The sequence below is a fragment of the Phymastichus coffea genome, unplaced genomic scaffold (genome assembly GCF_024137745.1).
Source record: "Phymastichus coffea isolate CEN01 unplaced genomic scaffold, Cenicafe_Pcof_1.1 PCOF00002, whole genome shotgun sequence".
Lineage (NCBI taxonomy): Eukaryota > Metazoa > Arthropoda > Insecta > Hymenoptera > Eulophidae > Phymastichus > Phymastichus coffea.
In genome coordinates, this window is record NW_026706813.1 from 15,402,618 (window position 1) to 15,429,730 (window position 27,113).

General features: G+C 35.6%; 1 protein-coding gene across 1 annotated transcript in view; it reads left to right on the forward strand.

Annotated features, from left to right (window-relative positions):
* LOC131663122 (extracellular sulfatase SULF-1 homolog) overlaps positions 1 to 27,113 on the forward strand; it is a 566,756-nt gene that overhangs the window by 254,146 nt on the left and 285,497 nt on the right. Inside the window, exons 5-6 of the mRNA XM_058933233.1 lie at positions 9,076 to 9,226; positions 9,297 to 9,472. Of these exons, the coding sequence (XP_058789216.1) occupies positions 9,076 to 9,226; positions 9,297 to 9,472 (327 nt within the window). The remainder of the gene's footprint in view (positions 1 to 9,075; positions 9,227 to 9,296; positions 9,473 to 27,113) is intronic.

A 27,113-nucleotide genomic window follows, 5' to 3' on the forward strand; every position in this document is an offset into this window, starting at 1 on the left:
CAAAAATATAGTTTATTGAAGCATACTGGAGATTATACCGCCGATGTCTTGAATAAGACATTCAAACCAATAGTCGATCCACAATAAGCAAAGTGGATCCAATCAAAAATTTTATAAGTGAGAAGAAAAATTTTCCTGAAGTTTTCGTGAAGAAGGCAACGGTCTTCGCAATTCGCCTGGTATTAGGTTCAACCTCACAATTGAGTACCATTACGATCTAGAAAATAAAAGATTGGAAAATCTTGCTCCTCCGCTGCAGGCTAAAGACGCTATAAATTGGGAAACAGCGGAAGGCATGTTTAGATAGCAATCAAATCTACGAAAGACGTGATCGCTCGATTGAGGAGTGATCTTGAGAATTTGGATGCAATTATCAAAGAGAAATTACCACGAATAAAGTCAAGTGTTGAAAATTTAGAAAGCAGTCGATTAGATGGAAGCGGTGGTGGAAGAGTTGCACAAACCAACGAGACGTAATTATCCAAGACGAAAGTACGACGTTCGAGGTATAGATGAAACGTGGCAAACCGATCTCGTCGATATGCAGGTCTATTCTAGGCAAAATCACTTTGTCTTCTCACGATATTTGACAATTTTTTACGCGTGGACTGTGCCTGTGAAATGGAAAACCTGTAGCGATGTGATAGCGACCATGAAATCTATTTTAGCGAAAGGTAGACTGCAAATGAACCTCCATACAGATAGACGTAAAGAATTCCATAATGCAGATTTTAAAGCTCTCGTGAAAAAATATATCAGTCTATAGTCTACCTATAGTTCACTCAAATCTTCAATATGAGAACAATTTAATTGCACGTTGAAGAACGCTATGTGAAAAATGTTTAGTCTCCGTGGAAGCTACAAATAGTTGGACATACTATACCAGAGCTCACAGCTGCTTACAATAATCGCAAACACAGAACTATTGGTATGAAACCTATCTAAGTTACAGCAGCGAAATAAACTCAAGTATTAAAAAATTTTGAACGAGACGTTGGAAGAAGAAGAAGAAAAAGAAAGTCAAACTCCAAAGTTTGTGACAAAGTCAGAGTGAGCGAATCGAAGAGAGAACAGCAAGACCTCTATGTAAATGGATTTTCTCACTATGATTTCCGTCTACAATAGTTGAATCGCTATCAGTTCGCTGTCGAGTGTGAGTTATTCAGCATGTATGTGTGAGGAGTTTCGCCATCGACAGCGAGACCCGATCGACCACACAAGCGAGCTTCCCCGAGTCACGTTTACGAACTTTTTCTTTCGTTCTCCGTGCGACTGCTAATAAGGTAAGCTGGCCAGCTTAATTTCGCGATCGCGATAGAATTGTCTATAACTAATCTCTCGTACTCGACAAGAAATGCGCATGTAATAGCTCTGCGAACAATGAGCGGCGAGCGATCCGACACTGCATGTTGTTGTCGTGCGCGTGGCATGTAAACATAAATACGCGGACCGAATACGGTGTAGCATTAAGAAGCAATAAACGATTCCGTATGTGATGTTAACAGTATTTTCGATGTATTTATTTCACGTTAGTAGATAGTTGGTTGACTAACACCCGTTCCCTCCTGCTCTCCGGTTTTCGAATTTGAACGTATAGATAATCCCGCACGCTCTTCGATAAGATCGCGCGCATAAATTAAATAAACGGTATTAATCCCGTTACAATATAAATTCTTTAATACTAAATTAATAAGTTAGAGGGTGCACAGTCGGTTCACCCCCCATTCTTTCGTTTTAGCTATCCCTTCCATATACTGCCTACAGAGATAATAGTGTTGCTTGCAGCGCCCTCGTTCTGCTAGCAGCGCTCTCACTTTGTACGCAGCGCCCTCACTTAACCTTTATAAGCCGTTTCGGCCTAGTAAAAGAGCGCAGTCTCTCGAGACAGTCTGCAAGCTAAGCTTGCCTTACCTTACTCCATTTGCAAGTAGTTCCTCAGTAGTTAGTTGAATCCTTATTGATTTGTTAAACAAATCAATATTAATTACCAACTGAGAACGAGTTCATTTCAGAGCTGTTCGCTACCTTTCCCATCCTTTCATCATAATAATCCTTTATACAACTACAGATGAGTGACTCTACAATACAATAAAAACCAGATAACTAACAACATGACTTCTATCACCTATTTTGAAGAAACAATTAAAAATTTGTGGAAAGCTTATCATCATTCGGACGATTTAGATATAGCCTATTGTATTAGATCGAAAAATTTAGCAATTAATGCTATAATTTCAATTAATAAACTTATGAAACGATCTGATTTAAGTAGAGCAATTCGACAAAGATGTCAAACTTATGCTTGTCATTTGAATTCTATTGAAGTCAATTTAAGTAAAACTATAAAAGTTGCTGGAAGTATACATCCATTAACAGCTATTCAGGATGAAATTCCAGGAGATGGAGTTGTTTGGAGGCCAATTCATTCAGCCTTTGAAAATCGAATTAGTACAGTCTGTATAGTTAATCAACATCATTTAGATATAAAAAACATTTCTTGTTGCCGCAAATCAATTTTTACAAATTAAAATACCTCAATTTCTTGCTATCTCTAATAACTTGAAAATAAATAGAGAAATGGCATCACAATTTATTATAAAGAAAAATCAAGAAGAAGATATTCAAATCAAGTATTTCAATACAGAAAATGTTTGCATTTATAAGACTACTGATCTGGATAGATGGTTTCAAAATAACGTTAAAGAAAATATACTTAAACAAATCGAAGAATTTCAAGAAAGAGACTCAGGCTGGTCGTCAGAAACTATTGTTGGACTCACTATTAATATAAATAAGTATAATCCATTCAAACCATGCTCATATATACCATTACCATCAAGCTTAAATAATAAAAGAACCTGTGTTAATGTTAAAAATGAAGACAATGAATATTTTAAGCGGGCTATACTTTCATGCCTTCATCCAGTTGAAAAATATTCAAACGGAGTAAGTAAGTGTGAGATTGAACTGAATATTGACGGATAAGCTTTCCTGTAAAAACAAAAAGTTTGAAAAGTTGAATAATATAAGTATAAACTTATATATACTTAAAAAATATGGAACGAAATATGAAATCTCACCGAGCTATATAAAGAAATTAAAACAAACTAAACATCTGAACTTCCTTTCAATACAAAACGAATATATTGATAAAAATGATACTATTAGACCTCGAATATCAATAGATGATGAAAAATTTAAATTAGAAACTCACTACGTATGGATGAAAAATTTATCTGCTCTTCTCCGTAGTCAAATTATTCGACATACTAAGAAAATTTATCTTTGTGAACGTTGTCTTCATTATTTTACTAACGAGGAAAATTTGAAATCTCATGAAGTTGACTGTTCCAAAATAAATAAGTGTCGGATTAATTTACCTAACGATGCTACTTTAGAATTTAAAAATTTTAAGCATAAAGAGAAAGTTCCATTTATTATATATGCCGATTTTGAATGTCTGTTGAAACCTATAGAAGATCCGAATACAAATCTCAGTGTTAAGAGATATAGTTTCCAAGAACATGAAGCCTATTATATTGGATTATATGTAAAATGCCGTTATGATGATAGTAAGTCGATATGTAAGCCATATGGAAAAAAATTAAATGAAGACGAATCACCAGCATTATAATTTATAAAGCAATTTAAATCTTTAGTGAATGAATTAGAACAGATATATAATAATGCAATAGAAATGGATTTATCATTGATTAATAAACAGGCATTCATAACGACAAGAAGAAGTCATATTAGCAACCGATATTGCCAAGAGAACCAAAAACGAGTTTGAGATCATTGTCATTTAACGGGAAAATTTAGAGGTACAGCTTATAATCATTGCAATTTGAATTATAAAAATGCTGCTTTCATACCAGTCGTATTTCATAACTTTACAGGCTATGACTCATATTTTATTATAACAGAAATTGCTACTAACTCAGAATTTGAAGAAAAACTCTCTGTTCTCGCTGAAAACAAGGAGCGATACATACCCTTCACAAAAAAAGTTGCAAACAATCGAATTAACTTTCGTTTCATTGATTCCTTTCGATTTATGCCTACATCTCTAGATAAATTAGCATATAATTTACCTCAGCTAGAAATTATACAGAGAGAATTTCAGAAAGATAATTACACTTTAGAATAGATTAATTTAATTAAAAGAAAAAGAGTTTTCCCATATGAATACATCCAAAATTTAAATAGACTAACTAAGACAGAGTTACCATATATTGAAAAATTTCATAGTCTGATGGGTAACAACTCGCGCGAGGCGAGTTTGTCCCGTACGAAGGCCTTTTAACAGCCGAACGGCCTTTGACTCGGGCGGCAATCATGCTCTCGGGTACTCCGTCCCGTTCGCACTTCAATAACAAAGTCTTTGTAGATTTGAATCCGGGCTCCCGATACCGTGATCATGAGATATTCGATCTAACGTGTTCGTATTTTCTAGAAACGATGGTATAAAACGAAACGAATAAATAAAGCGAAAACTAATAATACTATCCTTAAATTCTTTTGTGAATGATATACATCGCTCCTTAATTTCAGCTAGAATACTTACTTTCCCTTCAATGTCTAGGTTAGTAGCGATTTCAGTAACAATAAAATGTGAGTCATAGCCAGTAAGATTATGAAAGATAACAGGTATAAAATAAGGGTTCTTGTAGTGTAAATTATAACTATTGTAGGCATCCCTCTAAATTGACCCGTCCAATAACAGTGATCCCTAATAACTTTTTTTGACTAGTATGAAAATATCTTTTAAAAATGTAACATATTTTGGCCTTTATAAAATCCATTTTATTGTGCCAGAAAAGATTCATTTCTATAGCATTCTAGAAAAAGCAATCTAGGTCGCGGTTAGCGTTACACCGCGGTACGAGATTACTTTTTGTAACGGCAATGAATAAATTACTCTACTCATCCACCGTTCTAACACACACACGCAGACACACAATTCCTATATTTCTGTCGTTTTATTTAAAAACCAAAGTAAATGGAATAAATAGAACACTCATTCACTTACATTAAAGTGTCGATATTTTGTAGATTAATTCATGCAAAAATAATCGGAAGTAAATCCAGGAGTTTTTAATTAAAAAATCTACATTATTTTATTAAATCTTTTAATAGAATCATGCTGTAAACAAATTACGAAAATGTATCCAAAATTATTGAATCTTTGAGAAAAAATTAGCTATCAATGAATTAACAGCATTCTTCAAAAATGAAATTTTAATAAAATCTTATTTATTAATGAAATATTTCTATGCTAAAAATAAATTCGCTATGAATAAGAACACAGGCCGACAAAATTTAAAAAATGGAAAAACTCAGAAACCAGACAGTACGTTCCCAAACGTTTTTGGTGCGCTGAAACCGAATCTGACCTCAGAATTGCTCCATCACCCTAGGTTTTCGAGAATTCCTAACCTAAAAGTTCAAAAAACACGATTTTTCATTATATTTCGCGTAGTATTACGTCGTAAGCCAATTTTATATTAGAAAACGAGTAATGCTATCTCAAAGTACTCTTACCCTTAAAAAATCGTTTTTTTCCATCGAGATATCATAGATTGAATTTGAGTGATTTAGCGATTTCGTTACAGCACGAAATAGTGGCGAATTTCCGAATAAGGAGTCATAGTGTAATTATATGTTTTTTGGGTCACTGAATCCAAATTTAACGTCAGAATGACTCTATAATCTCAATTCCCTTAACCCTAGAGCCCCATAACCTGCGACGCTGTAACCCCTGACCGACATACTCCAAAGTCCTTAACTCTCGAGCTCTTTAACCTGCTGCGGTATAATCCCCGACCCTTACACCCCAATTTCCTTATCCCTCGAGCCTTTAACCTGCGAAGCTATAACCCCCGGCCCTATCGAGGGTTAAAGAAATTCGGGTTTGGTGGATGGGGAATTCTGTTGGGTCAATGGAACAACGATAGACGTCATTTCTGCGGTAAAAGAAGGTAGAAGAATTTGTGTCTGTGATAGGAAAATTCATATCCAACTTACATATACAAGTACAATTTACGTTTACATACAAGTGTCTATAACTTGCGAAATTGATCAGCTAGGATTTTTAATCTTAAATTTTCTGGTCTACTAACGATGAAGAAAGTATCTACGTTAGCAGATATCGGATTCACTTGGGCCTACATTTCCTTACTTGAGGATAACCGTGTATGACATTGCTCAAAAACTACAAATTTTGGTGCTTCGTTCTTCATCCGTGTTAGGGATCGTGTTTGAGCGGCTGGCTAACGGATGAGTAACTGGAATTGAATTCTTGGTATTATTTCTCGTACAACACTGCGTGCAGTACTTTCATTGATTTTTATTATAACTTTGTCTTCTAGAAATTTAATTATATTTACCCATTTCGTTATTAGAATAAGTTTATCATATTACTCGTGATTTCCAATTAACTTATAAGTTATTGAAGATGTCGGCATGTAGAATTCCATGCAAAGGAAAAATCGATTCCTTTTGTAATATCTGCGGTAAATTTGAGGTAGCTCGACTTCGTCGATCAATCACTGATATCATTAAAGATTAGTTTGAAGAATGTTACGAGACACCTATGAAGAATTTAGACAAACCATGGGTTCCTAAATATATTTGTGAAGACTGTCGCCGAAGTTTGAAAAACTGGAATAAAACTAAAACCGAAGTTGTTCTCCAACCAACAATATGACGTGAACCTAAAAATCACCATGATGACTGTTACTTTTGTAAATGTGATACTTTAGGTTTTAATCATAATAACAAAGCTTCTCTCCTTTATCCAAACGTTTCTAGTGTAACAGCAGCTTAGTATGGAAAAATAGAAAGAAAAAAAAATTCTGATTCTGAGCCAAAAAAACTTCAACCAATAGAAGTTCCGGTAACAAACAAAAGCAGCAGTAGTGATGAAGAAGATTTTTCTGACTCAGAAAAGCCCAAACTTTTCGACCAAAATTCTTTGGATGATCTGATCCGTGATTTGAATCTTCCTAAAAATTCTTCAGAACTCTTAGCTTCAAGACTAAAAGAAAGAAATCTTTTATGACCTGAGACAAAAGTTTCTATTTACAGGAAGAGAGATATTAAATTTCGGCCATATTTTACTTGCGTGGATAACCTTGTTTACTGCAACGATACAAAGCATCTCATCAGTTTATATGGAGTTCAAGGAGGTTATAATCCAGAGAACTAGCGACTCTTTATGGATGCATCTGTACAAAGTCTCAAGGCAGTACTTCTGCACAATGGGAATGAGTATGCAGCTATTCCCATTGCTCATTCCACTATGATAAAAGAGTCTCACGATAACTTTCGATTCCTTCTTGAGAAAATCAATTACAATGAATACAAATGGCTCGTTTGTGGCGATTTCAAGATGATCAATATATTAGTTGGCTTGCAATCTGGAAATATGAGGCACCCCTGTTTTTTGTGTCTCTGGGACAGTCGTGCACGAGAAGAACTTTGGGTTCGGAAAGAATGGAAGGAAAAGAATCGGAATGGTTGTTGGATCACACAATGTCGTCCATGAGAACCTTGTTGATACTAAACATATCTTGTTACCTCCACTCCATATAAAACTGGGCTTGATGAAGCGATTCGTCAAGGCACTAGATAAGGAAGGTGAATGTTACAAGTATCTTCAGGGCAAATTTCCTTAATTGTCTGAAGCATAAATTAAGGAAGGCATATTTGTAGGGCCAGACATTCGAGCACTTATGAAAGATGATGAATTCCTCTTGAGAATGTCGACTAATGAGAGAAATGCTTGGATAAGTCTCAAAACTGTCACCAAGAGTTTTCTCGGAAACCACCGGGACCCTAAATACAAAACTATTGTGTCGACAATGCTACAGAATTTTCTAAAATTAGGGTTTTTGATGAGCCTGAAAATACACTTTTTGTTTTCACATTTGGAATACTTTCCGGACAATGTTGGGGCGTTCAGTGAAGAAATGGGTGAAAGATTTCATCAAGATTTCAGAAACAAAGAGGAACATTATCAAGGTAGATTGAATGAGAGCATGATGGCTGACTATTGCTGGGCTCTACACCGACACGATACATTGACAGATAATCATAGACGCAAATCTCTTAAACGTTCATTTCAAGATAAACAACAGCGTTTTCATAAAAAAAAGAAGTGAAAAACTGTAGGGTTGCAGATATTCAGATGCAATACGCACAAACTGAATAAATGAGATTTAAAACGCGTAATTGAAAGCTGCGTAGAATACAAGGCTTGGATATTGAAGGGATTGAAATGTAGAGACATACGGTTATACGATAGCAGCTTGAAGTGCTGATTGAGGAAATTCTGGCAGAGGAGTCTGAGGTTGCAGACTTGCAGGGCTCGGGGGTTGAATATAATTTGGAGGCTTGAGGTATTCTGCGTAGCGAATTTTGGTATGAGGGTTGGGGGTTATAGCGTCGCGGTAATAGAACTCGAGGGTTGAGGAAATTGGGGTGTGAGGGTTGGGGGTTATAGCTTCGCAGGTTAAAGACTCGAGGGTTGAGGAAATTGGGGTATGTCGGTCAGGGGTTACAGCGTCGCAGGTTATGGGGCTCTAGGGTTAAGGGAATTGAGATTATAGAGTCAGTCTGACGTTATATTTGGATTCAGTGACCCAAAAAACATATAATTACACTATAACTCCTTATTCGGAAATTCGCCACTATTTCGTGCTGTAACGAAATCGCTAAATCACTCAAATTCAATCTACGATATCTCGATGGAAAATAAAGATTTTTTAAATCTGAAAAAAGGGTTTTGAAGGGTAAGAGTAGTACTTTGAGATAGCATTACTCGTTTTTTAAAATAAAATTGGCTTACGACATAATACTACGCGAAATATAGTGAAAAATCGTGTTTTTTCAACTTTTAGGTTAGGATTTCTCGAAAACCTAGGGTGATGGAGCAATTCTGAGGTCAGATTCGGTTTCAGCGCACCAAAAATCTTTGGGAACATACTGTCTGGTTTCTGGGTTTTTTTCCTTGTCGGCTTGTGTAATTAAAACAATAACTGAATCATCTCATATATGTTCAATAAATTTTAGTACACCAGTATATGATTATGCACCGAATTTAGATAAACAATGGATTCTTCAGGTAACGCAAAAAATGCAGCCAATTCACAAGCAATTCACTGATTTTCTTATGACAAGACGGTTACAAACTCTTCAAAGCGTTGACGCGGCTGTTGAAAAAGTGAGTATTTTTCATTTGTATAGTTTAAAATAAGAACTCAAATTGATTATATACTGCATATAAATTTTAGATTTGTCAGGAACTCCAGATTTTGAATGAACTGGAAAATACATACATAATCTATACTTCAGATCATGGATATCATTTGGGTCAATTTGGTCTTGTTAAAGGAAAAAGTTTTCCATTTGAATTTGATATCAGGGTGCCTTTTTTGATTCGAGGACCTGATATTGAGCTAGGATCAATGTAAGTAAACCATATATTTGTTTTTATTTTATACATCGATAAGTCACAATATAATTCAGTTGGAAAATTTTGTTTTTAAACAATTAACACCATCCTTATTTTTTAAGGAATAGAAGCGACTAAGTGAAGTACTACATTAAATTTACATCAAATAGCCCCTCTTTACTTTATAAATAACTAAGTAAACCGTGTGATAATAAGTACCCAAACGTATTTCTATTACGTTAATATTGTCTGTCCTGAGTATCTTTCGAAATATGGTATTATTTTAGTCTTCCGTCTCTATGCTAGAAATAAAATATTCTAAGCTGAATGAAAAGCCTTAGCCTATGGTACTGTTTTTTCATTTCACTCGCTCTCTTTTATTTTCCAATGTTGTTTTACTTATTCAGGGAACTATAATTTTGAGCGTAATAAGTATCATTTTCATTTCTATTTATGTGAATGCACTTTTATTCCATTTCTTTTAGTTAACATTCATTCTAATTCATTACTAGTCTGTAAGTATATTTTATTTTTTAATTCACAATAATTTGTTATACAGAGCATTATTCAGGTTGTTATTCAGGTTTTCATTTCACAAAATGCTATTCTGTATAAACCTTTATTATCAGCGAGACTAATTGTTTGTTTTTTTTTATTGTCTTTTCTTATGGCTATTTATTTTTAATTTCATTGGTCGATATTTTATTGGAATTTGGATACAAATGAAACTCATCTACCTTCAGATAGACAGTACCTTTCACCGTTCTTTTTCTTCTTTTTTTTATACTTCTGCGAGAGGGGACAGCCACCGTGCGTCTTGGGCTGGTCTCCGCTAATTTTTCTGGGTTCTTTCTCGGTAAAGAAAGCCGGCGCTGACTTTCACAGGCCGAAGTTCGCTCTGGTTCGGGAGGTTGATACAAATAATCGGACACTTTAATTCACTTATACTACATATGGCGATCTCATTTAATGACGGCTTTTCACAAATATTGCTACAAGGTCTACTTCACCGCGGTGAGCGCGCTCGCTCAGCCTTTCCGCGACCAGAGTTCGCGGGATCACGCGAGCGATATCGCTCAGCGTGCGCGATAAATTTCTCAGAATACGCCAATGTCTGTAATCGAGCGAGAGCTGAGAGCTGGCGCGAGAGAGACAAACTGGCCTTAGACCCACCGAATGCCGACGGTCCGTCGGTAGAGAGCGAAAGCGTAGACCCGCAGGAAACGGTGCCCTGGCGACGATTAAGGTTGCTGCAGGAAGGGCCGCAGCACGGCCTTTGCCTCGTGGATGGCGAATGGTCGCTGCTTGCACTGGCTCAGCTTCGAACACTTTGTTCTCCTGGCAAACGTGGCAGTCACACTGATGGCAGTATTTCCTTTCCTGCCAAAATCTTGTCTCCTCCAGTCTTTCCTCAGGCGGTCCTAATTACTCGAGAGCTCGCGCCTAACTGCCCTTCCTCTCTCTTAATTTTCTAAGCCTCGCACCGCCGCGCTCCCACTTCTCTCGCCGTCAAAAATCTGTCAAAATCGCTCTCTCTCCCTCTCTCTCGCTCTTCTCGCTCTTACTCGCCCTCACGGCGACACCTAGGCGATCGTCGCGCTCCTCTCTCCAGATCCTGCAACTACACAAGTATGTAGTCGCTATATAGCGTATACTCGGTCGCTGCGCTCGCGCGAGGAGAGTGCCGCACACAGGGCTAGCGAACATCGCTATAACCCTGTCACACTTCATAAACTTCTTCATAAACTTTCTTTAAGTCCGAGTTTAAAATAGCATATGTAACGGACAACCACGACCCGGTCGTTGCTCTCCGTCGAGCTCTTGCCAATACGTGTGCCGCGCTAAGGTAAGACTGTGCATAGGTTGAGCACACTCTCACTGCTTGGTTTGTGTGTTTGAGGTGCGACGGTGGCGACGGCGAGCAGGAAGGAGCTCACGAAGTGTCTTGAGAGGAGCGCCAAAAAATGTGCGGAGGACAGGGGAACCATAGGCGCCAGCCGTGTGAGGCAGGGCTCGCGAGTGATTCGTCACAGCGGGTTGCCCTATTGTGTGAGGCGCCGGACGGGTCCGAAGAGAAATTTACTGGAACCATGGATTTCTCTGAATTACCAGGAGGTGTAGCCCAAACCTCAGTTGTTAGGAACGCGACGAGAGACCTGGAAACTTTGTCGGTTCCGGTGGGCCGGTGGTCGTGGAGGTCACGACTGGTTGTTTGGCTGCATCTAATGGTGAGAATCCTATGGTATACATGGTAGTGAAATCCGTCAACTGCTCATATGCTTCATCGGCGGTAAACCTTATAGTGCTCTGTTCGACACAGGGACACAGGTATCGGTTGTGGGCCGCCGAATCACGCAGGACTTTCGAGCTTGAGTTTAGCTTTTATTTCTTCTATATCCATAAGGAATTTTGCTAGCAATCTTTCAAATGGAATGCTTGAATCATCAATGTCCCGAGCGTGTTTTGGATAACATAATATAAGCTTTTAAAAGATACCGACAGATGAAATGAAAATGATCACATTTGTAAAAAAAATCCCGTTTAAATACATATTCTAAAGGGTCGGGGGAGGGGGTACAAGTTTAAATATATAATCTAAAAGAAAGGAGTTGCAAGTGTAAATCGCATCAAAATGTTTTTTTTTATTGAGAAATATTAATGCTCACATTGCAACAACATGTCAGAATACAGGTAATTATTTTCATATAGTTTCAATAATTAGTTTCTGAAAGATCAATTTTTTTTTATTTGAACAAGTTAGTCTGCAGAGCTTTGAGAACTGGCCATACTTTTACGAGCAGCCTAAAGATTTAGCAACTGCAGAATTATACTTTGTAAATGAAATTGACAAATCCGATACCCCAAGTGTAACTTCAAGATTTGTTGTTGGAAAGAGGATGATGATCCTTAGACGGAGCACCAGTGATGTAATGATCGTTGCCGATTCATTTGCAAGGTGCCTTGTGGTAATATCCCGCTTAGAGTTGATCCAAAAACCGTACCTCTGCCAAATCCACCAAGTCTTGATGTTTGTGGTATATATATGAGCTCCAGTACCGACCGAATGCAGATTCTTATAAGTCTACTAGTAAGTCAATAAATACAGATTTAAACACAGCATAATCGTCACCAGAAAACATTGATAGAGTTAGCAAAAAACGAATTTTTAAGATAAGCTTCGCTGAGAAACTTGGAAAGATTTTTCAACCATGTGAATATATCCCAAGATGTTCCATGTGAGCAATGAGGTCCAACTTTTGTTTCGTTTGTCGCAAAACAATAATCGAGTTTATGATGCATATGTTGTTTAATTAATAATTAATAATGAAATTAATATTTTGTAATAAAAAATAATAATACAAGATTTTTATATCTTTTTTTTATTGTAAAAGTAAACAATTATATTAATCCTTCATAAAAATATTCACATTTTAAAATGTAGAAACTCATTTAATGCAATTATTTTGAGTCGCTTATTACTTATAGATGAACATCAACTCGATCGTTTATTACGATATGATTAAATTGGTTTTGATTGAGGATGTTAGTTTTTGTTGAAGTATTTATGAGTTGTTCATCAGTCGAGTCTTGTTTTTTTAAGTTTTTTGGACGGGGAGCTGCTGTGAGAATCAGGAGGATTAGAGGAACTTGAAGAACTAGAGGAACTTAAAGATCGCATTACAATTTTTTTAGAAAACTGTTTTGAGGAAGATTTCTTAGAAGAAGATAGAGATTTATTTTTTTTCAAGGAGTCGATTTATCAGAACTCATACCGAGAATTAATTTAGAACGAGAAGAAAGTGTATACTACGAGGGTGGTCCGATAAGTACTTAACCGTCCGATGGCGCCACTCTCGCAAAAGAAATATTCTATCACGTAGTACAACCTTCTCGATGGTTACTGTCAAGATTTCAGCCGGGTCGGAGTTGTAGTTTATTTTTGAGAGCGTGTGAAACAAGTGTGTCCGTTGATTTTTGAAAAATGGAAAAAGAGCAGTATCGGTCGGTGATTCGATTCTTGTTTTTGGAAGGGAAATCGCGCAGCGAAATCAAAAATCGCTTGGATACTGTGTACAGTGACTCTTCTCCTTCGATAGCGACCGTCAAAAATTGGTTTAACGAGTTTCAACGTGATCGCACGTCGATTTTTGAAGAGCCACGTCCAGGTGCTCTGAAAACAGCTACCACGGAGGATAACGTGACAAAAATTCACGATCTCGTATTGGCAGATCAACGATTGAAGGTGCGCGAAATAGCTAAGATCATAGGCATCTCAAAAGACCGCGTGAGTCATGTCCTGCATGAAATTTTGGGCATGAGAAAGCTATTGGCGCGATGGGTACCGCGTTTGCTCACTCCGGACAACAAGCGCAACCGTGAGACAACTTCAGAGCAATGTCTCACGCTGTTTAAGCGCAATCCGAAGAAGATTCTGCGTCGTTTCGTGACAGTCGACGAAACATGGATCCACTGGTATACACCAGAAACCAAGGAACAGTCGAAACAGTGGACTTTACCCGGCGAAAGTGCTCCGAAGAAGGCGAAGACTGCCCCATCGGCCGGAAAGGTGATGGCCATCGTTTTCTGGTATTCACAAGGTGTGATATACATCGACTACCTGGAGAGGGGCAAAACGGTCACAGGGCTGTACTATACCGAATTATTGGGCCGATTCGACGTCGAATTGCAGAATAAACGGCCCCATTTGGCGAAGAAAAAAGTGCTCTTCCACCATGACAACGCACTGGCTCACACCTCCGGCGTCGCCATGGCCAAATCGGTCGAATTAGGCTACGAACTGCTGCCCAATCCACCGTATTCTCCAGATTTAGCCCCATGCGACTTCTTTTTGTTTCCCAACTTGAAAAACTCACTCGCCGGGCAGAAATTTGAGTCGAATGAGGAGGTAATCGCTGCTACAGAAGTCTACTTTTCAGACCACGTGTTTTTTTCACGTATTTTTCAGACGGGTTAAAGAAGTTGGAGCATCGCTAAGCCAAGTGTATCGAACTAAAAGGAGACTATGTTGAAAAATAAAACGCCACTTTTCCAAAATTTTCGTTTTTCTTTTGTAGGCTAAGTACTTATCGGACCACCCTCGTATTTCATTTTCGGTCTCGATTTACGAGTAGTCAATGCATTCGATTTATTATTTTTATCCGTGTTCTTGTCTGTTAAAGTTCGTTTTACAATTGTTTTAGAGGACTGATTTGGTGTAGAATGAAAAGGAAGTTTTTATAGTTTGTTTCTCGCGTTTTGCTTATTATTTTCGTTCATATTTTTGTCTGTTGTCACTTATTCAGTTTCATTTGTCTTTGATTTATCTTTTACACGCTATATGTGTCCTAATATTACTTATTATTTTTGGTATTTTCTTTTTTTATTCATTCATTTGTCGTTATACCTATGTTTTTATTCGTTCGTTTTTGAAACTGTTTTGCCAGATCATTTTTCTTTTGGTATTGTTATGTGTAAGTGTATCTTTGATGAGTTTATATATTGTACATGCAGTGCTGCTTGAAAGTTCGATAACGCATGAAAAGTTATCTTTTCTTTAGATGTAAATAATTTTGAGTAATCATACTGAATTTGAAAATTTAAAGAGCTTAAGTATTACGAAAGATTTAACGTGGGTAGAGCTAAAAGAAATAAGACAAACCATCAAACTGATATACAAGATCATAGAAACAACAACAAGATATCAATTTCAAATTCAAACAGTCATCTTTATTCAAATCATTTAAACTCTATTTAAGTAATCATTTCAATCCTCTGTTTCACACACACACTTTTAATCAACCACACATTACGAATAAACAACAATCTCTATCTAGTCTTTCCGAAAGCATATTCGGAGTAAATGAAAATTTTATCGTTTAATCTACAGATCTGTTATTCGTTAGAATAATTTTTTAGTTTAGATTTTCATGAGCATCATAAATCTATGACTCATTTTTTGCGCGGCAACTTGCTGTATTACCAAGAATTTGTGATGTTCGTATCACTTATAATTAATAATTCGTACTCTCGTGTCTAGTTGCGTTAATGAGTAAGAATTCATTTCTTGTAAAATTACTCTAATTGTCAATCAAATAAATTGATAAATCAAATATATGCGAATATGAGTAAGTTTTCAAGGAAAGTCAGACTATGCCTTAGTTTCTTATGGTGCGAATTGTCCCACAAGCAGAGCTAAAGTCTTCTTTGTAGAGGATATAATTCGGCCCAAGTTTCTTATAGCGCGAGATGTTCTATAAGTTGAGTTCGAATTATAGGAAAGGAAAGTTCTTGCTCAGTTAATCACAATGAGAGAAAGAACTTAGGTATTAGCCAAGTTTATTCAATCTCATGCGCTCACTTTGCAAGGCTAGAAGTGAATACCAGCCTGTGCAATAGAGGACTGCGAAGATACCCTCGTGAAAATTTCAAGTCAAGATCTTGAATAAGAACTTGAGTAAGAAATTGCATAAGATATATTGTAAGAACTTAGCCAAGTCCTTAGGCAAGTTCTAGTAAGTATTTTTCATTTTTCGCAGCTCTCACAATGGATAAGTTCTTGTTCAAGAACTTGTATAAGAAATTGCGTAAGATCTTGATGACTATTTTGTGGAAATAAATTATTTTTAATATTTTACTTTTAATATTAATTGTTTATCATATATTAATAAATGATTTTATTCGGAAAAAATATGCCAAACACACTTAATATATATTTGATACAAAACTTTTTATTCGAGTTCGAATCCTCTAAATTATATAATGGTAACAAACTATCAGATCTAAACAAACTTAGTTATATAAAATATTCTAAATCACATTTGTTTTTGTAGATTAATATTTTTTTTATCTGTTAAATAAACCGATTGTATTTACATATCAAGACTAAACATAATAGAATGTGATAATATAACTCGTTCGCAAAAAAGCAATTGTTAAACATAAGATTAATTTTTTTAATGCGCGATAGTGCTGGGCCAATTTGGAAGAGATCCACAAAAAGCTTCCTGCAATTGACTTCAGACCTCGTAATCTTCGTTCCCGCTTCGCATAACCTTATATGTTTGAAGTCAACCTTATATATTTTTGAGGATCTCTTCCCAATCGGCCTAGCACTGGTACGCGGGGCAACTTTGTGTGGCTAGACCTAGACGGTTGGACGTTCCTACTCGAATGTAATTTCAATGTGATTCTTATAAAAAAATAACAAGAAATCCAATGGAAAAAGAATTTTGAATATAATAATATATAAAAATTGATATAATCTAGTTAACGTTATTGGTTGCATCGTTTTGAATACTAAACTCAACCTTGGTAGTGCTTTTTTATATATATAGTAGGTTTTTTTGGGTTCCTTTTATTTCTAACAATACTGAACCTTTCTTCCTCCAGTCTCCTTCTTAATCGTTGCCGAATATCTTGAATTTTTTGACCTATTATTTCAGTCACAATATTCAAGTATGAATTAATATCTAAACTGGGATTTTTCTGTTTTAGGTCGTTTAAGTAGTTAGTAAATAGAGCTGAAAATATTTACATCAATTAACTTTGTGTATCTTGTGTTATAATCTTAATACATATAATTTTTCTTACCAATCATAAGTTGCCATTTGTCTTCTTCAAAAGGCAGTCGAGGGCCTTCAATCCCAGGCGCAACAGCTCGACACAATTTGACGTCGAATGTCCTCATCACGAGTTCCTCTGGTGACCAAATTAATACTGCTAATTCTCGTAAAAATATCGTAGGTTTCTTTTTCTTTTTTGATGTCATCTTTGCCCAAACATCCAAATCTACGTAGATGTCCAATCCAAGATAAATCTATCAGAAAAAAATAAATGTTGTAACTGCAATAATTGAATTATTTTATAAAATCAGACTGGTTATGTACCTGGTTTCCGTCGTTGACCATTGAATATATTTGACCGTTAGGAGTGAGATCTAATTTATCTAAAGATACATAAACATTTGATATGAAAATCCTCAAATATGTTTCATATACGCTGATGTGCAATTTCTTTGAACAAGTGCATTAATTCGGTACAATTTGCGGGTACGATTTGGACATAAATACACATTCAATTAGGAATTTGTCAGCATAAGTACCTATCCGCTTATTTACACACACACATATACAAATACAAAACACACACACGCACAAAACACACACACAAACGCAAATGATATATATATATATATATCATTTGCAGCATCATCAATAGAAAATGAATATCTTCTATCGCTTTTCGGGGGTGAAGATTGAGTCAAATAATCTGACCTTACTAGATCGTATGCTGCATAGAAATTCTCTAAAATTTTACACGCAATAGTAGGCATTACATTCGGTTTTAATAGCAGATATTAAAAAGTAAGGTAATGTAGTTATATACTAATAATCACTTTTTTCTTTTTCTTGAAGTTCCAAAGAATTGAGTGAACTTGAATTCGTAAAATGAGACAAGTTACCTGAAAATTTTAAATAATCTGTTAATAAGTATAATATATATAGTTAAGTTCATATTATATTATTATATTTTGCTATAAAGATTTTCTGTACAATTTAAAGATTCAATGGAACATTTATAATGAAAACTAGACATATAAAAGTGTCTTAAATCACCCCATTTTCCCCAACCTTATGTTTTCTATTTGTTACAAACACCGTGACTCTTTTCAAACAAAACTAATCAATTTATAATTAAAAGAAACTATATATATATATATATATTTACCATTGTCATCATTTTGCGACTGGTTCTTTTCAGAAGGTGGGAGTAATCGCTTTTCAACCAAGGGATTCGAATTAATAATTTGCACATCTATAATTTTTGGCTTGGATTTTTTACTTTGCGAAATATGCTCTATGTTACCATCTAAGCGTTTTCTCTTATTTATAAAATCTTCTAGCTTCTGGTTTTTCGCAATTAATGCAGAAGCAGCTGTTTTATGAGCTAACTTTTTAAATTCTTTTACAGTCTGCAATATACAAAATGATTATAAAAAATAGTATTCTTACCGATTTCTTCCTCAGGGCATACATAGATATTAAAATAATGTTAAAAAATTGCATATAATGCGAAATCGTTCACTGGTTTTGCAATAATCATTTTTTTATAACCGAGCATAAAGATCAAGTAATTATTTCAATCAAAGATATAGCAATAATGGTAAAGCAGATCACGAAATGAACCGTCATGCATATATGTAGACGGTCTCTGCACTTAGTTATATGAATAATATAAACAAGAACTTGTTATATTTGCATATTTACTTGCTCTTATTCAATAAGAAAAGTCTTGTTAATATCCGCAGATAAAATGATAGGAAGTATCTTTATCGATATAATTAAGTTGCTTTATAGCACTACGTGACCTAAATGCGCACTTTAGCAATGCTTCTCCGTGACTTAAGTTGACTATCATTACGCCGTGGATTAGTAAAGTTACTTGAGTCATGGCTTTAATATAACAATAAGTATAAAAATACTAAAAATATTCAATTTTATTGATTAATATGTACAGGAGAAGAAATAAATTCTCTAAATACTCAAAAAAATAATCTGTTCATAAACCAAGTGAGAGCCCGACGGTTCGCGGATGCACGAGCTATCTCAAAACACCTTGCTCCCCAGTTCAATTCTGCAGATTTGTCCAACAATAAGTTGTAATTGATCGATTTTTATTTGCTCAATTCAAATATGTAATCAAATAGAATTGCGCGTAATAGTTTTTTCATAAAAAGTTAATAACAATGTTATGCTATCACTAAAGATTCCAAGCAACTCCAATTGGCCAATTAAATAACATAAGCAACGTTGAATATTTTTTTGTTAACATTTTTTAACTTATATGTTCTCTAAGTGTGCCATCCCGACTCATTGACCGCTTTTAACGTTTTCGTTTAACAAAGCCTTAATGAATTTCCTCCGCAACATAATTCTCTATTCTGTATAGGTTTTAAAAGATAGCACTCAGATGTGCCTTTTCTAGAAAATCATTTTCGCATTAGGCCCCGGTCCCATAGCTACGTATGAATGCGGACGGATACGGACGCGAATCGCAACTCTAGTAACATTACTAAAAATATCTAGTTCGATTATTTAGTACCAACACTACCGGTAGTGAGCAAAAGTAACTGTTGTTTAAAACTGTAGCGCCGAACGTAGCGCCGAACGTAGCACATTTTAACTAGAGTTGCGATTCGCGTCCGTATCCGTCCCGCGCATTCATACGTAGCTATGGGACCGGGGTCTTAATTTGCAGGCTGGACCGGGGGAGGTTAGTATTTTTACTGATAGAAGTTCTGTGAATTAATTCTGGTTCTTCCGGTTCGTTAATAAAAAATATTTATATTATTAGATATTTTAGATACAAACATTTCTCTCTCTCACCAATATCACAATTAAAATGTTGCTGTTACAAATTTTACAAAAATATGGATGAATCCAATTTTCCTGATTTGCTGCGTTTATACAAACAATAGATTGTTTTCATATATCAAGTGTAGTATTGTAGTATAGTATACAAAAATATAGTAAGTATGTAGATGTAAATAGATTTTTTAATTATTACTACAGATGGCTTGGTTATGGAGAAGGTAAGATTCATCTAATAACGTTAAATAGTTGATGAGAAATAACCTTTCAATTATAATTATTTCAAATTTCAGAACTTATCTTTGCTCGCAAGTAGTTTTTTTTTAATACTCAGGGATGATATTTATATTCAGTATTGATGATTTAAACAATTTAAGGATTTATTAAAAAATGAAATTAAAAGGCTTTGTCCTTACAATTGAAATAGATATACGGATATTTGGAGCTGTCTACAATGTTCTTTAAGCATTGAAAATCAATTGATATTTAATGTTGCAAAGATCATTTATTGTATTTCTCTTAATATATTTAATAGATCGTCAGAGACAGAAGGAAAGAGTTGAAATTTGAACCAATCCAAAGAGAACTTGTTTTTGATATTGATCATATGACTGATTATGACTAGATTAGGACATGCTGTAATGGAGCAGATGTTTGTAACAAATGTTGGAAATATATAGTGATAGCTGTGAGGATTTTGGATGTTACATTGAGAGGTACATGATTTTATTTTGTATAAACAAAGTCTGAAATCAAATTTATAACTTTTGCTTAATTTTTAATAGATGACTTTATTTTGCGCATATATTATGGGTATTTTTCTGGAAGAAGACTTATTCATTGGATAAGTGATAAACCAGCTTGTTTTTTAACCATTAATGGAAGAAAAAGCTATAGCACATTATTTTTAATTAATTATGGGAGGATAATTCATTAAGAAAAAAGTAAAATTTACTGAAAAGATGCATCATTCTGTCAAGTATGTACTGAGAACCAATTATTCAAAAGTTATGTTAATGTTTTAAAAAAGTTTATCAAGTTTTGTAACCGAAAAATGAAATTGTAGAAGAGCAGTTAGTATCATAGAGCCAATGTTTGCCGATATGTATGTTGAAGAACAAGGAATGCTAGACATAGAAGAAAGGGAAAACAAATTTTTAGATATTATTCTTGAAGAAAATATGAGGATAGAAATTGAAGAAATATTTTATCAGTATTCAATAGCTGTTAAAAAATGGAACACTTTTGTGGACTTTTTCAAAAATAAAATTCAGTCAGTATTTAATTGTTTTTCCGAGTTTGAATAAATTATTATTAATTGAAAGATATGAATAAATAAATTATGTGCTCATTACAGGGATCATAAAAGTGGTGTAATACTCCTTTTCTTATTGAAGAGATAATGATTCAATATGCTTATCCTAGATCAGATATAAATGTACCAACAATAATAACAATCATAAAAAGCGGTAAGATAATCAAGTATATGGTTACAACTCTTAAAAATTATTTTTATGTAATTAATAATTGTCATAACACATTTTTCAGATATAAAAATAGAGTTTTGAGCTCAGTTTTAGAAACATAAATATTTTAGAGTTTACTTAAATTTTTATATTTGTTCATTTATAACGAACTCAAATTTTTTGTCATTCTAAAATCAAGATAACAGTATTTTTTAGTCGAACAATTATTTTATTATAGAAAAAGGTGATCAAGAGTATCATTGAACAACATGCTAAAATATCTTTGCTGTTTGTCTGGTAAGTTCTGTTTTGTATAAATACTTAACTGATTCTTTGATTGAACATGAGGGTTTTCCAATTAGATTTTTTTTAATTGTAGTGTTTTTCTTAGAGAAAAAATAAAATACTATTTTCTTAATAATATGAAATATCTGACATTATAACACACAGTCTATACAAAATTAACAAATAATTAATTAATATCAAATATTCAATAGGACATAATCGTACATTTGACCATTTTCTAATAATTGACAGAATATTAGACATATACTTCAAATATACTTTTCCTCGCTTTTAACTTTTAACATATTATATTTTTTCAATTAGAATATGTTATATGTAAAAATTTTTCAATGCTATTTTCTGTGTTAAAAAACATTCAACAATGGATACTTACAACCAAGATGTAAAATGACTGCTGGGTAGAAATCATAGTGCTCGTGCTTAACTTGACAGTTGTCAAATACCATTTGACTCGATACATGGTATTTAGATCAAAGTCACTGAGATTTTTTGGTTGAAATCTGATTCGGAATGGTTGTCCATTATCATCAAGCACTTTTTGTCTACTATCATTTATAGGTACTTGATAGATTTTTTCTTTCTTATCTTCAAACCTAACATTGGCAAAGCATGGCTGACCTGGTGAGTCAGGAACATTAGTACTAAATGGTGTTACTTCATCAAAATTCTCTATGTCAACATCACTTAATGAATCACTCATTATTTTTAAATTAATACACTAATAATTAATTAATTAATTAAAATTAATATTTTTTAATTTTCAATCTGCCGTAGTACGACAAACGACGTGTGTGAACTAAGACAAAGGCCGCGATTGTTCCTTCGTTTTTTCTACGGTATCATATTGTTTAACATTTAAAAAAGTTACTAAAAAATTATTACTAAACACAAACGTTTATGAAAAATTTATTCAAGTTTTGAGAATAATCACACACACTCGGCAAATTGTCGTTCTTGAACAAAAGCCCCGAGTGTACAAGTTTTGACAACTTTAATTTATAATTTCAAAAAATTTAAAATAGATAACGTCACGTGGGATTTTATTGGGCCGGCTACATGCCATCCCACATGAAGTATACTGACTGTTGTCAGTAAGAGTGTATTACTACTATTAGCAGGGTAAATATGAATATTTTTTAAAAAATTTTTTATTGATTTTATTAATATTTGTAGCAATGCATAACGTGTTTCTCACTAAATACAAGAGATACTTGGTAACGAGAAGTTCAAAGGATTTTTCCGATTATGCTAAAGGGCAAATAAAAAAAGCGAAAGTGTGCGAGACTGATGATGCGTCAATTGTTGAACAAAAGGTGAGTTAATTTACAATAATAAAAATACTTTTCTTAATGTTCCAGTCTCAAACAATTGTATATGTGTAATTAATGTTATTTTATTTATAACTTTTAATATTGAATTGAGGTTAACAGAAACTGTTATTAAATGGCATAAATAAAATTAACTATTTTTCAATAGTGATGTGTATTATGCGATTAGTAGATAAGCAATGTATGTTCTGGGACACAAAAGAGCCGACAAAGGATGCCGCCAATGTATAAGGATACGTGTATGTTCTGGGACACAAAGGAGCCGCCCGATGAAGGTGTGAAGGTAGTGACACCTTTTAATTTATGGTCAGACCCCATGGTGAGTGTCTAAAAGGCATTTGATGTACCTTTGACACCTTCCGCGTGCCAGTGGGCCCCATGCTGAGTGTTAAGGGGCATTTGATGTTGGTTTGACACCTCGCGCGTGCCGCCAATGTATAAGGGATATGTGTATGTTCTGGGACACAAAGAGGCCGCCCGATGAAGGTGTCGCGATAGTGACACCTTTTAATCGCGATAAGGTGAGACCCCGTGCTGAGTGTTCGTTTGATTTGATTTGATGTTCGTTCGACACCTCCCGCGTGCCAGTGGGCCCTTCGAGGGGGCCAGTCTCCCCCCCCTCCTTCGATAGTAGGACGCTTCACCCACCCACCCACCCACCCACCCACAGAGGTTGTTAAGGTAGGATGATGTAGAAGTCGGTAAGGTGTATGGTAAACTATATGCTTATGCTGGCTGAGTGTGGACCCTCGGAGAGGGGGTAGCGTCTCTAGCTTGCTAGGCGCGTACGCCGTATAGTGCGGATGCTGTTCTCTCTCTCTCTCTCTCTCTCTCTCTCTATCCCTCTCTCTCGCTCTCCTTCGATAGTAGGGCGCTATGGGACCCCTCCGACAGAATGAGACCCCATGCTGAGTATCTAAAAGGCATTTGATGTACATTTGACACCTCCCGCTGAGTACCTAAAAGGTAATCGATGTAGCTTATGCATTGAAGATGCGCCGCCAATGCATAAGGTATATGCGTATGTCCTGAGACAGAAGCTAGTGGGCCCCTCGACAGTGCCCCCCCCCATTCACCCACTCTCCCACCCACCTACAGAGGTTGTTAAGGTAGGTTGCTGTAGAAGTCGTTGCTAAGAGTCTAAAGCATAACCGATGTTCCTTTTTTAAATGAAGATGCGTTCTAGCAGCGTGCACTATCCTTTTTCAGGGCCACACATATAATTTAGGAAACTTTTGACCACCCACACCAGCTTGCACTTTCTCCAATAACGCTTTACCTCATGCTGAGGGTTAAAACGCATTCGATGTTCCTTTTTCAATGAAGATGCGTTCGAAAGTATGTACGCAGCAGGTGATTGGAGATAGAGTAATCTTAATGATGAATTGTCTGTTAGTCATTTTATTGCTTTTTTTTTGCCTTAGAGATAAGGCTTTTGAGTTAGCCTTGTTTAGCTGCGTTAACATCCTCCAACATGCTAAGCGTCTAAAGCAAAATCAATGTTCTTCTTCCTTTAAGGGGACCAGAGGGTGTTTCGTAGTGAAAAATTAACACTTTGTTTATTGCCGCGTAGAAATCATTCTACTGAAGATATCGATGTAGGACTTTTTTCAGCTGAAAGTATTCTATATAAGCTTTCATTTTCTTTGTTATAAGTTCCAGAATAATCATTGTACACCTAATATGGACACAACAAAGACCAAGCTCTATTTTTCAAAAAATGGGGCTTTGCCACGCCTTTCTGAACGCCAGAGTGGACAAAAATCGTTTTGTGAGAGCTCATTTTTTTTGTTATGAACCGGACTACAGAATGAGCGGAGCACTTTTATAAAAAAGATAATTCTTCCTATTTTTTGAGGATAATTTGCAAAAAAAATTTTTTTGAAAAATTAAAATTTCATATATTGGCTCAAAAAAATAAGAAGAATTATCTTTTTTATAAAAGTGCTCCGCTCATTCTGTAGTCCGGTTCATAACAAAAAAAATGAGCTCTCACAAAACGATTTTTGTCCACTCTGGCGTTCAGAAAGGCGTGGCAAAGCCCCATTTTTTGAAAAATAGAGCTTGGTCTTTGTTGTGTCCATATTAGGTGTACAATGATTATTCTGGAACTTATAACAAAGAAAATGAAAGCTTATATAGAATACTTTCAGCTGAAAAAAGTCCTACATCGATATCTTCAGTAGAATGATTTCTACGCGGCAATAAACAAAGTGTTAATTTTTCACTACGAAACACCCTCTGGTCCCCTTAAAGATTTTTATCAATTTGACTAGAGTTTCTTTTGGAGAGTAGGAATCATCCTGATTTTTCCGAAAATCTTTTCCGGAGTCAATCGTTCGGTAGTGCTCAAGAAGTATACATCGACGAAGCATTTAATATTTTTAGTAACTATTCTTTGCTTTTTATAAAAAATTTAAATGGATAGTGTACAAATAATAAGTACAATAAATGCCATGATTATTTTCATGGTTAACGTAAGTATTTTATCTATATATTTATATATTTATCTCTCCTTTTTCATTCTCGGAAAAGGGGACGTCGCGCGAGTGTTATTTCTGTGCAAGTCTGAGAGTGTGTGGGGAGGGAAAGGTGTGCATATAAAGGCGCGCGAAAACGCGCGCAACGTGCACCGACAAGTGCAGCCCGCCAATTTATCTTCTCTCTCGCTCGCTCTCCCGCCGTTCATTCGCGCCTCGTGCAATTGCCTACACTCAGCGTGCGCAACAACGTCCGCAGTCGTCAGTGCCGATCAGCATTGCCATCGCTTCCGACCAGGGGGACTTACACGCAGCGGCCACCGACATCGTTTTCCATTAACTAAGATAAGTGTTCTTCTTCCTTTTCTCGCTTTCTCTGCTTCAATAAATAAACATACGCTTGCGAACAAACGGTTTCGCTTTCCACTTATAACGATTAATTCCATTTTTATTGAGTTAATTCTAGCGTTTTGATTTTTTGTTGTCCGCTTCTTGTCAAATTAAGTGAATCAATCAAACTAAAATTCGATTGCGCATCGATTAGTACTCGAGTCATTGTTAGCATTTCATGTTTATTCGAATTTAGCAAGCAATTTACAATCCACTAGTGATTAATTGCCATTAAATAAGTTTGTAGACAATTGTTTGACTTTGTTTAATTATTCAATTAAAATTTCGTTGTCCGTTTCAATCATATGTTTTTTCTCTCTTCTTCTTTGAAACTTCAATTAACGTCAATTTCAATTTGATTCATAACGCGTTATTTTGATCCAATAAATACCAAAAATGAATAACGACGAGGTTATTCCAGCCAGCGGCAACGCAGAAAAACGCTTAATTTATATCGAACAGGAATATCATTCAGGAAACTCTGTGGAAGCAAGTTTTGCGATTCCGTTCTCATCCCTTCGTCATCACTGCCGACATCGAAAAGATGTATCGACAAATCTGGATTCATCCCGACGACAGGAAGTTCCAGAAGATCTTGTGGTACCACGAAGGCGAAGTTCGAACTTTCGTTCTCAACATTGTAACTTTCGGGGTGAAGTGTGCTCCTTTTCTCGTAATTCAACCATTGCATCAGTTAGCCGTTGATGAAGAGAGCAGATTCCCAAGAGCGGCAATGCTACTTCGTCGAGACTTCTACGTTGACGATTTCCTTTCAGGTGCAGACACGCTGGAGGACATCATGAGGATTCGCGACGAGATGATCAAACTTTTAAGTCGTGGGGGGTTCGTGATACGAAAATGGTCCTCGAATCATCCGTCGGCTTTAGACAACATCGATAAAAACATCTTCGATTTAGATTGCGGCATACAAGGGAACCCCATAAAGAAGATTCTCGGAATCATCTGAGACTCACAACGAGATGTCTTCACATATTCCGCAAACCCTGATGCGTTAGCTTCTACCAAAAGAAAACTCCTTTCCCAGATTGCGAGGATCTTCGATCCTCTAGGCTTATTAGGTCCTTTAACCCTGTATGCCAAAACATTAATTCAGGAATGTTGGAAAGCTAACATTACCTGGGACGAATCTCTACCTCAAGACATCCACACCAAGTGGATCGCTTTAGCTGAACAACTTCCTTTAGTGCGAGAAGTCGCGTTACCAAGGTATCTGCGATATGACGTTGCGAACCTAGTATCCACCGAGATACACGGTTTTTGCGACGCGTCGATAAAGGGATACGGCGCGTGCGTCT